General features: G+C 34.4%; 2 protein-coding genes across 9 annotated transcripts in view; one reads left to right on the top strand and one right to left on the bottom strand.

Annotated features, from left to right (window-relative positions):
• Positions 1-13,469, bottom strand: part of Sytbeta (Synaptotagmin beta) — a 28,670-nt gene that overhangs the window by 4,728 nt on the left and 10,473 nt on the right. The window contains exons 1-5 of one of the 7 annotated variants that reach the window (XM_083092967.1): positions 12,552-12,685; positions 9,376-9,776; positions 1,676-1,730; positions 979-1,198; positions 115-351 (exon numbers count right to left, since the gene is read on the bottom strand). In XM_083092967.1, the coding sequence (XP_082949093.1) occupies positions 115-351; positions 979-1,198; positions 1,676-1,730; positions 9,376-9,531 (668 nt within the window). In that variant the 5' untranslated portion in view covers positions 9,532-9,776; positions 12,552-12,685. Of the gene's footprint in view, positions 1-114; positions 352-978; positions 1,199-1,675; positions 1,731-9,375; positions 12,425-12,483; positions 12,686-13,469 lie in introns of those variants that run through there. The other 6 variants (XM_083092964.1, XM_083092962.1, XM_083092966.1 and 3 more) reach the window with 6 other exon arrangements.
• Positions 1,074-13,469, top strand: part of LOC145967886 (uncharacterized) — a 61,522-nt gene continuing 49,126 nt past the window's right edge. Inside the window, exon 1 of one of the 2 annotated variants that reach the window (XM_083092946.1) lies at positions 1,074-1,187. The gene's annotated coding sequence lies outside the window, so the exon portion shown is untranslated. Of the gene's footprint in view, positions 1,193-13,469 lie in introns of both variants that reach the window. The other variant, XM_083092944.1, reaches the window with a different exon arrangement.

Below are 13,469 nucleotides of genomic sequence, written 5' to 3'. Positions count from 1 at the left end.
AATTAGTCTATCTGAATTTTATTAAAACTTTTTACGTGAGAAATCATATTTTTATAAAAATTTTGTATAAAATTTTGTAATAGTTGATTACGTTTGAGAGAATTCTATTATTACCTTATGGAAGCACGTGGCGGTGGGATGAGAAGGGGTGATAAGCAACGACTGGTCTGTCTGGAAGTACTTTGAATGGCATTCATCGGCGGACACCCACAAGTAGAACTTACGCCTGTTGCTACGGATGATAAAGAGGTCTGCGAAGGCGACGCATTTCCGCTATGTAGACTGCCCGAGTTACTAGCGGGACTCGCACAACGTGCATCCAAGGACGACCCCCGGGCTGGCGATGGGGACCTATGGGAAAATTTCTAAATTATGCAAAAAAAAAATATATAGAAAAAGAGTGTAGAAAAATTGCAATATTGTGTAAAAAATTGTACGTGTGTTTATTTTTAAAAAATTTAAAAAAATTTTTTTAAATTACACAAAGGGAAATTGTGCGGCGAAGAGAAAGGAAAGAATATTTAAAAACGATTTAAAAATTTGTGAATGAAAACAATTGCACCAAATACGAAGAAGTATTACGAAAAATGAATGGCTGCTGTTATTTATTTAAATAAAACCTGGAATGGAACAATCGATATATTATAAAACAACACGCTAGACATTTGCATGTACATATTTGTAACACGAATAAATTTTCGCGACAGTATTTTTTATTCATATTCTGATGCTCTATCAACAGAGTTTTATGTAAGCTCTGTTGAAAACCGCAAGTTTGAAAAGGAGAAAAATTCTATCTATTTTTCGAAGCTTTAAAGAAGATCCTTTTCTTTTCGTATTCTCTGGAAAAGCTTTAAAAAATTTATTCGATGGTCTCTTGATGTCTTTTTCTCATTCTGAATTTTGCAAACAAAACGAATGAATGTCGTTTTGTTTGCAAAATTTAAAATGAAGAATGAGAACTTTTTCTGTACTAACCTCGAGTTTCTGCTAGGTGGATACGAGGAGGCGGCGTGCAGGGGATCGTGTCGAGCATGATGCCGTCCATCAGGACCGAAAGCTCTGATCTGAGGCGACGACCCGCGATGACTCGAAGGACAGGGCGCACCCTCGACCGAGCTCTGGGAGCTGACGGACGAGTTCCTCGCCAACGTACGACCACCACCGCCTGGATAGCTGCGACTTTGGTGAGGTAAACCTTTAGATAGAAAACAAATTACAATTAAGCGAAATGAAAAATTATCATGGTAATAACGGCCAGGAAATAGCTTTCGAGAGTCTTTCAATTATGCACGACGGTGGCCCTATAAATTTTTTATTCGACCAGTAACGGGACGTATCGAGAGAGTTTGAATGAATATTAGAGATTCGGAATATTACATTTTAAATCGTTAGTAAACGTAAAAAATTTTATATATATTCGTTGAAAATGCGATTTTCAGAGATAAAACAAAGTATATTTATAGGCTCTATAAACCTTAATTATAAGATGGATTTGGAAGAGGCTTAATTGCTTATAATTTAATTACTTTTTGGAGACAAATATACTTTTTTAGAAATTGTATTAAGGAAAGAATTCCGCCTGCTCGCCCCTTTTTTATATTTAAATTATAATATAACTTTAACTAATGTAAGATTGTGGGAACACAATCTTATTGAAGGAATTTATGGTTACCCGATTCGGTTGTCGATGGTTGTACCGCATGTTGTTCCTTTGCAATGTTAAATTCCTGAAACAAAAAATGGAGATAATTAGAATTTGTTTTAACAACTTGGATGCGAAGCTCGTCGAGTTTATTCGATCCAAACGTGCTCGTTAAATATTCGATAGATAGATTTTTAATTAATTATGCGCGCGCGCGCATCTCGCTCCAATTTCCCATTGAATAATTTTTCGACAAGAAATTTCTAACATTTTTCTCGGATGAAAAATTGTGCTGGAATTTATATGCAGAAATATTTTCAGCGCAGCCAGAGAGAACGGCTTGATCTCGTGTCCCGAGAAAAAATATCACTGTATTTTTGATATTCTTGATATTTATTTATTTTTATTCAATACGATTTTATTTATAATACTGTAAATGATATAAATCCGTCACAAGTAAACCGTGTCTGCGTACAACATAATATTTAGCAAAAACGTTAAAATCTACACGCAGAGAAGAAAAATCAAATTGTTAAAGAATGTAATAAAAAATACAAGAGAGGAACGTTTAATCATACCATGAAAAATTAATTAGAAAGATTTATATTAATTACAAAGTAGCTTCTCGCAATATTTTTATTTCGCGGAAATATATTTCAATTTCATTTTTTTCAAATCAGAATTATGAAAAAAAGTGTACGTGTGCATTTCTGTGGTTATAATACATTAAAATACTCGAGGCAATGCAATTATCACGAAACGAAACTTTAATGTGAATTTATATCTAGCCATTACTGTGCAGATTAATTAAACCCATGATTGTCGATTGGAAAATAACTGTTATGTGTGTGGAAAATGAAGCTAAAATAAATAATTTTTTTTTCATTTCTTTTCTTTTTTTTTTAATAATTTTCTTTCGAGTATCGCTGAAATATGTTTTCAATTCCTCACTCATATATACGATCAGAAATAATGCGACCGCGTAGCGTGAATCTTATGTCATCGGTGGCGATATTTATTTTCGAGACTTATATTTCCAAGCTCGTTACATATTAATTTACATTTCATCGGCAACTTCTCTCATATTTTAACGTATATACACATCAACGAACCTTCTCTTGCATAGATACACATCATTAATCATCTCTCGCCGGATTCAGTAAATTCCTGTGTATTTTTTATTTTTCTCGTTTTCTATTTTATATAGGCATTTTCTACGATATAGGCAGAGGGTCACGTCAATATTTTCTCCTCTTGGTATTGCCAGTGTATCACTTTTTTATAGGAAAACAAAAACAGCGTGTGTTTTAACGGTTTAATCGTAACTTCGTGAACGTACGATTTCCCGTGTCGTGTTGCTCTCCGCTTGTGTCAACGGAATTAACGTTTTAATTAAAGACCGCTTGTTTCAGAAATTGAGCGCTCTGTTGTAATAACGTTTGCTTCGTGCAACGTGAAAAAGCGGGACTTTTTCTCGCAATAATCATAGTTGATCCTGTAAGCTTTGAAAACGCGGCTTCTAACTCGATTATAAAGTACGTTTGAATAGTGGCCCTACTTGAATCGGTGAAGCGAAAAATTTTCTAGAGTTTTGATTACCTAAATAAATATAGAGGATCTTGTTCAACTAAACATTTTTGTTCGAGAAGGAACAAAGAGTAATTTTTTTAAAAAACGTATTTGTAAATCCGTGCTAAATTTAATTACGATATATACTTAGATAAAGGATAAAATATCAATGGGTATGAGTGTTTGATATATCAAGGTGAAATTTCATTGGTTTTACATAGTGACCGTGTTAGTTTATGCATATATATATGATTAACTGTACTCTTTTATTACACATTAAAAATAATAATGAATCGGTGAAGCGAAAAATTTTCTAGAGTTTTGATTACCTAAATAAATATAGAGGATCTTGTTCAACTAAACATTTTTGTTCGGGAAGGAACAAAGAGTAATTTTTTTAAAAAACGTATTTGTAAATCCGTGCTAAATTTAATTACGATATATACTTAGGTAAGGGATCAAATATCAATGATGAGTGTTTGATATATCAAGGTAAAATTTCATTGGTTTTACAGTGACCATATTAGCTTATGCATATGTTCGATTAACTGTACACATTAAAAATAATAATGATAAGACACTTCTTTAAACACGATATAACAACAAGATTCGCAATATTTCAAAGGAAACGCGATTTTTATTCGACGCGGTCTCTTGAGATGGTGATGATAATCGAGCGGTTCCTTTGAAGTTCGAGGCATCCTTCATAAGTCCTTGATAAGGACAAGCCTTTGAATTATGAAGCCAAGGAGGGAGAGAGGGAGAGGTAGAGAGAGACACTCAAAGATGCTAACTTCGTGTTTCAATGTCGTGACGAGAGGGTAGGTGGCAGTTACGGGGTTGAGGTCGCTGGAAGCTGCCTTTCACGGGTCGATACTTGGAGCGGAGCGCGAACGGAATCCATGGTTCCGCCCATCGAGTCGAAATATCCAAATCATCATCGTTTTTCTATCCGTATCGATATCGTTGCATCGATCGCGATTCATGCTCCTAACAACCAGAATTTACGTATATGCCCAAGTACGATATATCAAGTATATCCCAAGTGAAACACCCCTGTTAAATTCAACAGCTGTTTACGTCGGACGTTTCGTCACGTTTACATATCGTACTTGTGTGTGTTGCGTAAACTTACGCACGTCGTTCCTTCTGATGTAATACACGCGCACGCGATAGTTCTAATTTGCGATTCCTGGCAAATTGGGCACGTGCTTAATACGTAACTTCGAACTTCCGAAAGATCTGTATATGATAAATATAAGATCGATATTGATAATATTGAGACTAATCATTCTCTTTAAAAATTTTAGATTTCATGTTAAAATCTTTTTTGAAATAGATTTTATCTTTTATTAAGCTTTTTATATAAATGTTGCAAAGTATGTATCTTGAAGAATATTTTGCGCACGAGTAGATGAAGTTCCAAAGTGTAGTTTAAATGCACGCGCTTGCAGACTTTTTTCTTTGTAGATAATATAATTGATAATATCTTGTATCGAGGAATTCAGATAGATTCCGATATATTTGAGAGAACTGATAAAAGATATAAGCGCGAGTGACTTAATTAAAGTCTTCGCAATAACAAGATATTTTCGCGAATCAATTATCGGATGACACGCGCGCGCACGCGAAGGGAAAGAGAGAGGGGGGAGATGCAATATTAAAAATTTATACATGCACGATACACGCATAAAAATATCCTTCTCTTTTTCCGCGATGAACTTCTTTTGCCGGCGGTGTCCGCGAGATTTTAATTTTGCACCCGCGCAAAAAAAAAATTAACTCGCTTTATCATGCAAATTTCATTCGACATAGCGGTGACCCGGGGACCAAGAGCTTTTTCTGTAGCTTTCACGTTCGAAATGCCGCTTCGTATAAGTCACGAACGGAATATTAGAGAGGGAGAACTTCGGCCAGCAAATGTGTGCATGTATTCGCTTAGAAACATAAACCGTTATCGATCATGCATAACAAATATTGCCGGCAAATTCTAGTATAGTTACCCTCAGGTAAGAAGTGACCTGGACTTTAAATGGACAAAACGAATGACATATATTCGCGAATGACGTATATTCGCGAAATGGTGTTATAAAAATGTTAAAAGATTGTTTAAATATTTAGATTTTATGCACAGATTTCGAATTAATTACGAATAATTAAAATTATCAGCTATCGAACATCCGAAGATGTGCAAAAGTTAAAAAATGTGAAAAAATTTTCGCGAAAAATTTGTAGTTTTTGTTAGTAAGACAGTTAGTACAAACGAGCTATGAAGTACTTCATTTAAATATTGATTGAGTATAAAAGTAAACCTGCCTTGATAAATAACAACATAAAATCCCATCAGTTTTTATCACCCAAATTGAATATCGAAGCGAAAAACTACATATTTTATCATATTTCGATTAGGACACACACACACACACACACACACACACACACACACACACACACTATAGGAAAAAAATAACAGCAGTTTTCGCGTTTTTTAAATTTTTCGCTGAAATTGTAAAGCGTCATATATATTAAATTGCTATGCAAATAAAAAAAATTGTATTTGTTTATTACGCGTGAAAAAGAGTTAAATAATCAAAAAAGTATATGCATGAAATGAATGTTGATGAAAAGCACATATATAAAAGCACATATATAAATACATATATATATATATATATATATATATATATATATATATAAAATATATATATAAGGTATATAAAATATATATATAAGATATTATTAGGTGAAAAATTCTGTGAAAGGATTTAATAATATTTTGCATTTTTAAATTGTGTGTGTGTGTATGTGTGAAAGATAAGGAAAGAAATGTAATGTGCATGAACAAATAATCGAGATGAAAAGGAATATAAAATTCCTATAATTACATTTGGATTGAAATGAGGAGTAATATCTAAAGCGTTATATCCACGTTAATCTTCTATCGGACAATAAAAGCTTTATGAAAACAGCAAAATCGCTGGTTTATTAGAGGACATTTTAATGCGGGAACTCGAGGGCGTATAAGCTTCGTATGAAGTAATGTTTAATTTTACGTCGAATTATTCCCTTTTGTGTTTATGCAAAATACTAGTTGTAGCTTAATTTTGAGAGTATAACGCGTAATTGACATTATATCGAAGAATGTATTCATTGTTTACAAGAAGCACTGAGAATCTTGATATGGACAGGGATGCAGTTTCTCTTCCGTTTCGCATGCATCAAGTTCATACGTGCCCATTGCAGAATTTCTCAAAATGCATGAGGTTGCAAGGAATTTAATTTTTCATATTTTTTTTCTAAATAACTAACGAGAGTTTGTATGATTGAATCTAGTCTGTGAAAAATGATACTTTCAGAAAATGAATTGTGTTAAAGTTTTCCAATTTTTCAACTCCCAATGTATCGCGTTATGCATGTTGACAGAATGCTTACTTAACTGCAGTAAAATATGTTATTTACGAGTAAAAATATTTAGATTGAGAAGATAAATTAAGTTTGATTTAATAATAAAAATATTAGTATTTTAGAAAATTGTAAGAATATTCTTCGATATTAAAGAAAAAAATAGATATTTATCTTCCACGAATAGAAAAAATTATCATATAACTGTTGATGTTTCAAAATTGCTCAACATGATTCAAATTATTATACATGTTATTTAAATTAATCTCGAGAACTCTCTTGACTTTTGACTTTTAGTAAAATTGTAATTGCCAGAAATAACGACACAAAATATTTCTTAATGAAACTTCTATTGTGAAAAAGATTTGTAAACATTTTTTTAAAACATATATATACTTTAAGAAATTTATTATCTATTTTTTATTATATATAACTTTTTATATAAATTCATATTATGAAAAATTATAATTGTATTATAATTTTTCATTATAATATGATTATATTTAACGATTAAAAAATAATTCACGTTATATAAGAAGCTAAAAGTAATTGCGTAGTTTAGATTCGACTTCATTGAATATCTTATATTTGCGACACACATATTTTACTTGCGCGTTGCGCGATCTGTCATGCGTATAGCAGATCGAACGTGTGTCAATCTATGACGGAATCTCGATCACGATATCTCGATCGTGTATCTGTCAGAGCTGTTCCAGTACCAATTAACCATTCTTCATTTCTTGTCATGTGAGAAGCATTGATCCGGAACGTGGTCCATAGGTCGCCGTTCCCGCGCGAATCCAGCTACAAAAGTGCTGAATTTTAATTAACTACGCGCGTTGTATTTATATCTTGTTTGTATTTATATCGTTTCTTTCATTATTTAGTAATTTATATTAACGGAAATGAACTACGCATTTTCCACGTATGATATCAACGATAAGAATAGTCAACATTCGAATGTCAATTATGTACGCTTTTTTAATTAAAATTCGCTATTTCATAATTAAAATTCCATAATTATACTAGAAAGTAATTTAAATTTGAATTGTGATTATTTTTGTTTCTTCTTTTTAAATTTATAGATTAAATAACAAGTTATCTTTAAGAATCCATAATTTGTTATTTAGATGTCAGTTAATTAAATTTGACTTTTCAACAATTCGTATAAATTGGATTCTCGCGCAAGTAGAGGAGGATTATCTGAAGTAATTTAATAAGAAGTTTCAATGTGCATTGAATTTAGAATGAAAATAATATTATTTAATCATATATCATTAAATTAATAATGTTCTCAATGATTTTATGTCACGATTTTTCTTATCGCAAATTCCAGACAGATACACGATTAGTTTCTATTGATTATTGGGTAATGATATGTAACGACACTGCCCCGGCAATTGATTTAATTTTCATTTAATTAATCGCCACGATGACGTAATCGTTCATCGATAGAAATCCTTTAGCCTTAATAAGTAAAACGATGAAGAGTCGGTATGGATTTTTACAGCCAGCACCAAAACCCAATTCGCTCATAGTGATTCCCTTGTACGAGCAAGGCCAATAAACTTACGTAACTCTAATCTTGCTTAGTTATTTATAAAAGTAAGTTGGTTTTATAATTTTCTCTTAAAATCCTATGCATATTCTCAAAGTATCGCCAAAGTTACATGTATTTGCGTGTTTTTGCATGAATCAAAGTGAAATCGCATGCTAACTAAAGAAGCGTCGATTGAAAAATAGAGTGGAATCGTGTGATTAGATTCATCAGAGATTAGTCGCACGCATCGACGTAACTCGCTACGACACGCAAGGAAACGCCAAAAGTTACACGCGTAGCAAAGAGAAACGACCATGCTAGAATGCGCGCAACAAGTGTACACAAATCGGTGAGGCATGAAACTGCATAGTACTTTTGCATACGCGTCTAAAGTATTTTTCCGCGAAATAATTCAGTAATACTTTTCCTTAAGATTTCCCTCTCTGAAAGATAAATCTCTAAAATCCGTAAAAAGAAACTCAATCTTTTAGATATTCATTTAAAATTGTCTAGATTTTCTGTCTAGATTGTTTGAAATTGGTCAATCTTCTCAGAATGCTTTAATTGAATTAAAAATAATGATTTCACGTTCAGAAACATAAATAAATTGGATAAAATGTTATAAAAATATATTTCGCATGGAAAAAATGGGAAATATAAGGTATACAGGGTGTCAGGGCAATCTCTTCCCAAAAAAAAGCTCTTGTAGCTTACCTCGAGAGCTTTTCAAAACACTATAATAAAGTATTTTTTCATCGAGTACTTTTCGAGTTATGAGGCTTGAAATAATCTCTTAATTTTACATAAACCATCAAATATCTAGTAAAATATTCATTTTTCGATTATCTTACCTTAATACTTTTATGTACAAAATAATGAGAGGAATCAATTGGTGTAAAGAAAACACATAATTGTTTCGAAGAAAAAATATGCAATTAACAATTACATATTTTTTTTTTAAATTAAAGTACTCGATAAAAAAATACTTTATTATAGTGTTTTGAAAAGGTAAGCTGCAAGAGCTTTTTTGGGGGGAAGAGATTGACCCCCCGAGACACCCTATATACAAGAAACTGTTTTTTCTAGAAAAGAATATGATTTAAAATAAAGAATAAAACAGAGGAGAAAAGGGTAGCGTTTTGTATTTTAAATTACATTATGTCATGAGAACATGTACTTGACATTTCTCTTGTACGGTTCTGGAATGTAATCACTGTACCTCCGAACTGGTCGAAGTCGTACTGTCGGCACTATCGGTATTTGCGACGGAAGATAGATGCGGCCTCGCGCCCCTTTGGGCCCATCTACCTCTGATTATCGCCACTCCTGTCACTGCGCCGATCTTAGTGGCCGCGCTCGACGCGTTGCTCGACATGCCTTTGTCCCCGGATGTCGCTCCTCCGCTTCCGCCTCCGCCGCATAGCTCCAGAACATCGCCCAGGACCTCCGACAATTTGTCCGGCACTTTGACGAACGCGTGCAAAACAACCGTCCGAGTTCGAGTTGGGCCGCGACGAGGGTCCGCGTGCGATTTTCTTCAGCGTTCGTTTACCAATTTGCGCTCTCGCGAGGATCTTGGGGATGGGGGGAGAATTCGCGACCGCTTTTTGCCACTTACATCTACAAGTTGAAAACTTTTGCTCGCTGAAAACACGTCGGATGCCCGACGCGAACCATTCGCCTTCTTAACTGTTTTGATAATCAATCGTGCGAATGTAAAAGTTTACGTTCGCGTAGTTGAAAAGTAACGTGCTCCACGAACGCTATTAGGAAGTAGTTTGAAACTTAACGTGGTGGAATAGCAATTGCGCATAAATCCCGTTTAACAATTAATAGATAAACTTTAACGCCAAGTTATTATAATATAGTAAGATTTCTAACTCTCAAGGACTTATAGTAAGACGCTTTTGTTATAATAATGTGGGTATATTACAAATCGCTGTAACTTCTGATGGAGCAACTTGACGAAGGTAAAGAAGAATCGTCGAACGTAGGGAGGGAGGAATCAAATATTTGAATTAATAATTATTATCGTTGAGTCTGGCGCGAGATTTTAATTCTATTAGTATTTAAATATTCTCGTTTCCCACGTGTGATGGGAGGTATTGCCGATATAACCGCGGAGATAGTTCGTTTCATTATTACATGAATATAACTGTCAATAAAGCCTGCGATATTAATTACGTGCCGTTTGAAGTAAACACGCGTTTGCTTAGGGCGTAATTCGCTCTCGCTTAAATCAATCAATCGCACCACAAATCGGTCAATTAGTTATCTCATATCGTTCTACTTGATCTGTGATTCGGTTACATTCCTGGCAACACATCTGCGCGCTAATCGATACATTTTCATGATATGTAATTTGCATTCTTCTCTTAAAATCAGAGAACAGTGGTACGAGAATTTATGCTTTTTAAATTCTCGTTTCCTTGCTATTTACACAACGAGTCTAATTTAACTAATAAATTCGAAAATACAAACAACGTAAAGCACAATGCATGCTTGATACATGAAAATTCTGCGATATAAAATCAAACGACGCGTATTGTATTGAAACTAGGTAAATATTTAAAATGATTAAAGTTAAATGAGACGAACGATATGTAACGCGGAAATATTGAAATTCAATTTTCCGAAATTACTTCAATTGTTGAACACATATTAGCAAATATTACCGCTGTTACGATTATTCGAGGAAAAATTAACCGGATAATTATTGCTGGAATATAACTGCTAGAAGGAACGAGTATCAATTTTTTTACATAACTTGTATCTTTATTTATTGTATGATATAACTAATTTAAATCTCATAAGAAAATTTGACGATGGAAAACTTGATGAATAGCGTCTATTTTAGTATGCAATACCAAATTCGGATTGTTATTTTCTTTTCTTTCTCCAAAGAGGCCATTATAACAATTTTAATAAGTTAAACAATTAATAAGCTAATTAAGTCATTGGAATTATTTTATATTTGATTATTTTGATTTTTTAACGATATATACAGGGTGTTTCTAAAACTATGTCGGAGATTTTAAGGGCGTATTCTAGGAGTCAAAATAAGAAAAAAAGTTCATATAAACATGGATCCAAAAATGCTTTTCCTCCGAGTTATAGCCCCCTAAAGTTGAGGGAAAAAATCGAAAAATGTATTGTAACTCTCGGAAACTTTTTCATAGAATGTTAAAGTTTTGCACACCGTAATAATTAATAATGAGCTTTATTTTTATGTGGTTTTGACAATTTGACCCGATTTTGAAGGAGAGATATGGGGGAGGGGGTGCTAATTTTCAAATAGCCATATTTTTTTATTTTTTATCGTATCGAAGAATAAATGAAATTACTCGATTCAGGAGAAAAAAATATTAAAAAAAGGTATTCCTAAAATTTTTTGTCAGCCCAGTTGTTTTGGAGAAAAACGGAGAATGTTCGGAACGTCGGCTGCACAGGCAACTTATCGTAAAAAAAAAACACAAAAATCAAAAGACACAAACGTGAGAATCATAAGTGAGAATTGTAGATGTAGAGATATTACATTGTTAGGTATTAGATAATTAGGCTTTTTACAACAAAAAAAAATATTACAACAAAAATGAATTACAGAAAAAATATGAATATCGATTATTATGCCAATCTAATTGTAAGATAACTTCACGCAGACACAAGCAAGATGATCTGATTTGTTATCTTTTTTGTCGCTAATTCGTGAATAAATATCGCGAAGGAAGAGAAGAGATATTGGCAGTGCCGATTCGAGTATTCGAGCTAAAATCGATATTTATTCTATAATTGACATGTGTCTACCTAACTTCTCTTCAAAATTACATTACCATTATCTGCCTCAGTCCCTCAAGTACTATAGCGATCCCTTCCTTACTGCGCGCTTTGCCCTACTTTCTCTGTAAAAACTACGAATTGGTCATTCAGCACAAAGCGAAATTTCGTAACTTCGTAGTCGCCGCCCTCCATTAATCATGCATGAAGCTCAAATACAACGGGATTTCATTATGGTTCAGCGGTTATGCGCGACCGCGGCTCATTACTCTAACCGTAGTCCGATCCGATTAATTTTACGTCAACGCTGTCTATTCTCTCGCCTCTCTCCCTCTCTCTCCCTCTCTCTCTTTCTCTTCACCTAAGAGAGGAAGTGAGTGAACAATCAGGATTACAACTACTTAAACGCCATGCTGACCCAATTCGCCGTCGGTCATCCGAGTAGTAACAGCGAGCATTCAGCTTCGGGAGCGGGGAACAGCGTGGGAGGGAGGGAGGGAGGGTTCTCTCATTACACGATAATAATTAATTACACCTTCGTTCGATATACTACCGATTCAACGTGTTCGATTGATGACGGTGCGGCCGCGGAATTAATTTCGTCCACTTACTCGCACTCACCGACGTACGAAAGTCGTCAACTTTCGTGGTCTCGTTCGCGGTGACGTCGATTACGGCGACGTGGATACCGGACGTGTATCACCGTACCGCGATACTGGGCCAGCCCGACTGACTTCGTATACGCAAAGCCAGGGCTCGTCGTGCACCACCAGAAAACGGTGATTCGCCGCCGAGGGTAGCTGATGGCTGGAGGTGGTGGGCGGTCGGTTCCGCCACCGAGAGGGAAGAGAGAGAGAGAGAGAAAGAGAAAGGAGAGAGAGAGAGGGAGAGACCCTCGACTGGTGGATAGCGGAAGAGAAGATGGATATCGGCCACGAGAGAGAAAGAGAGATAGAAAACGGTGCGTGCGCCGCAACAGGTTACACCTCAGGGACGCGAGCGATTTCGGAGCAGGAAAGTAGTTCCACTTTTGTCTCAGTTGTCTCTGTTTACCTTGGACGATATATATATTAATGTAAATTATGTAATTAGGAGCGTTGAATGTAAAATTAATTATTATTCGTATCAGAATGCGGAGATGACGCGATGTCATGTGCATAAATGGAAAAAGAGATTCGATTCTACGATCGTATCAAGCATACGATAGATAAGATTTTATTGCTCCAATTGTATATAATTGCACCATGCTTGTATACTTAAAATCCTTTGTATTTTATATCGTTTTTTTAGACTAAGAAACAATGAGACACACAATATGGTACTTTATTCCCAAGACTTTACAAGGAAATGACGCGATGCGAGTCATGTGCATAAATTGAAAAAGAGATTCGATTCTTCGATCGTATCATCAAGCATACGATAGATAAGATTTTATTGCTCCAATTGTATATAATTGCACTATGCTTGTATACTTAAAATCCTTTCTATTTTATATCGTTTTTTTTAGACTAAGAAACAATGAGACACGCAACATGGTAC

This window comes from Camponotus vicinus, unplaced genomic scaffold (genome assembly GCF_025532165.1).
Source record: "Camponotus vicinus isolate PSW18456_S1 unplaced genomic scaffold, iyCamVici1.0 SCAF_3, whole genome shotgun sequence".
Lineage (NCBI taxonomy): Eukaryota > Metazoa > Arthropoda > Insecta > Hymenoptera > Formicidae > Camponotus > Camponotus vicinus.
The sequence above is the reverse complement of the archived record's forward strand: the minus strand, read 5'-3'. Positions and strand labels throughout refer to the sequence as shown.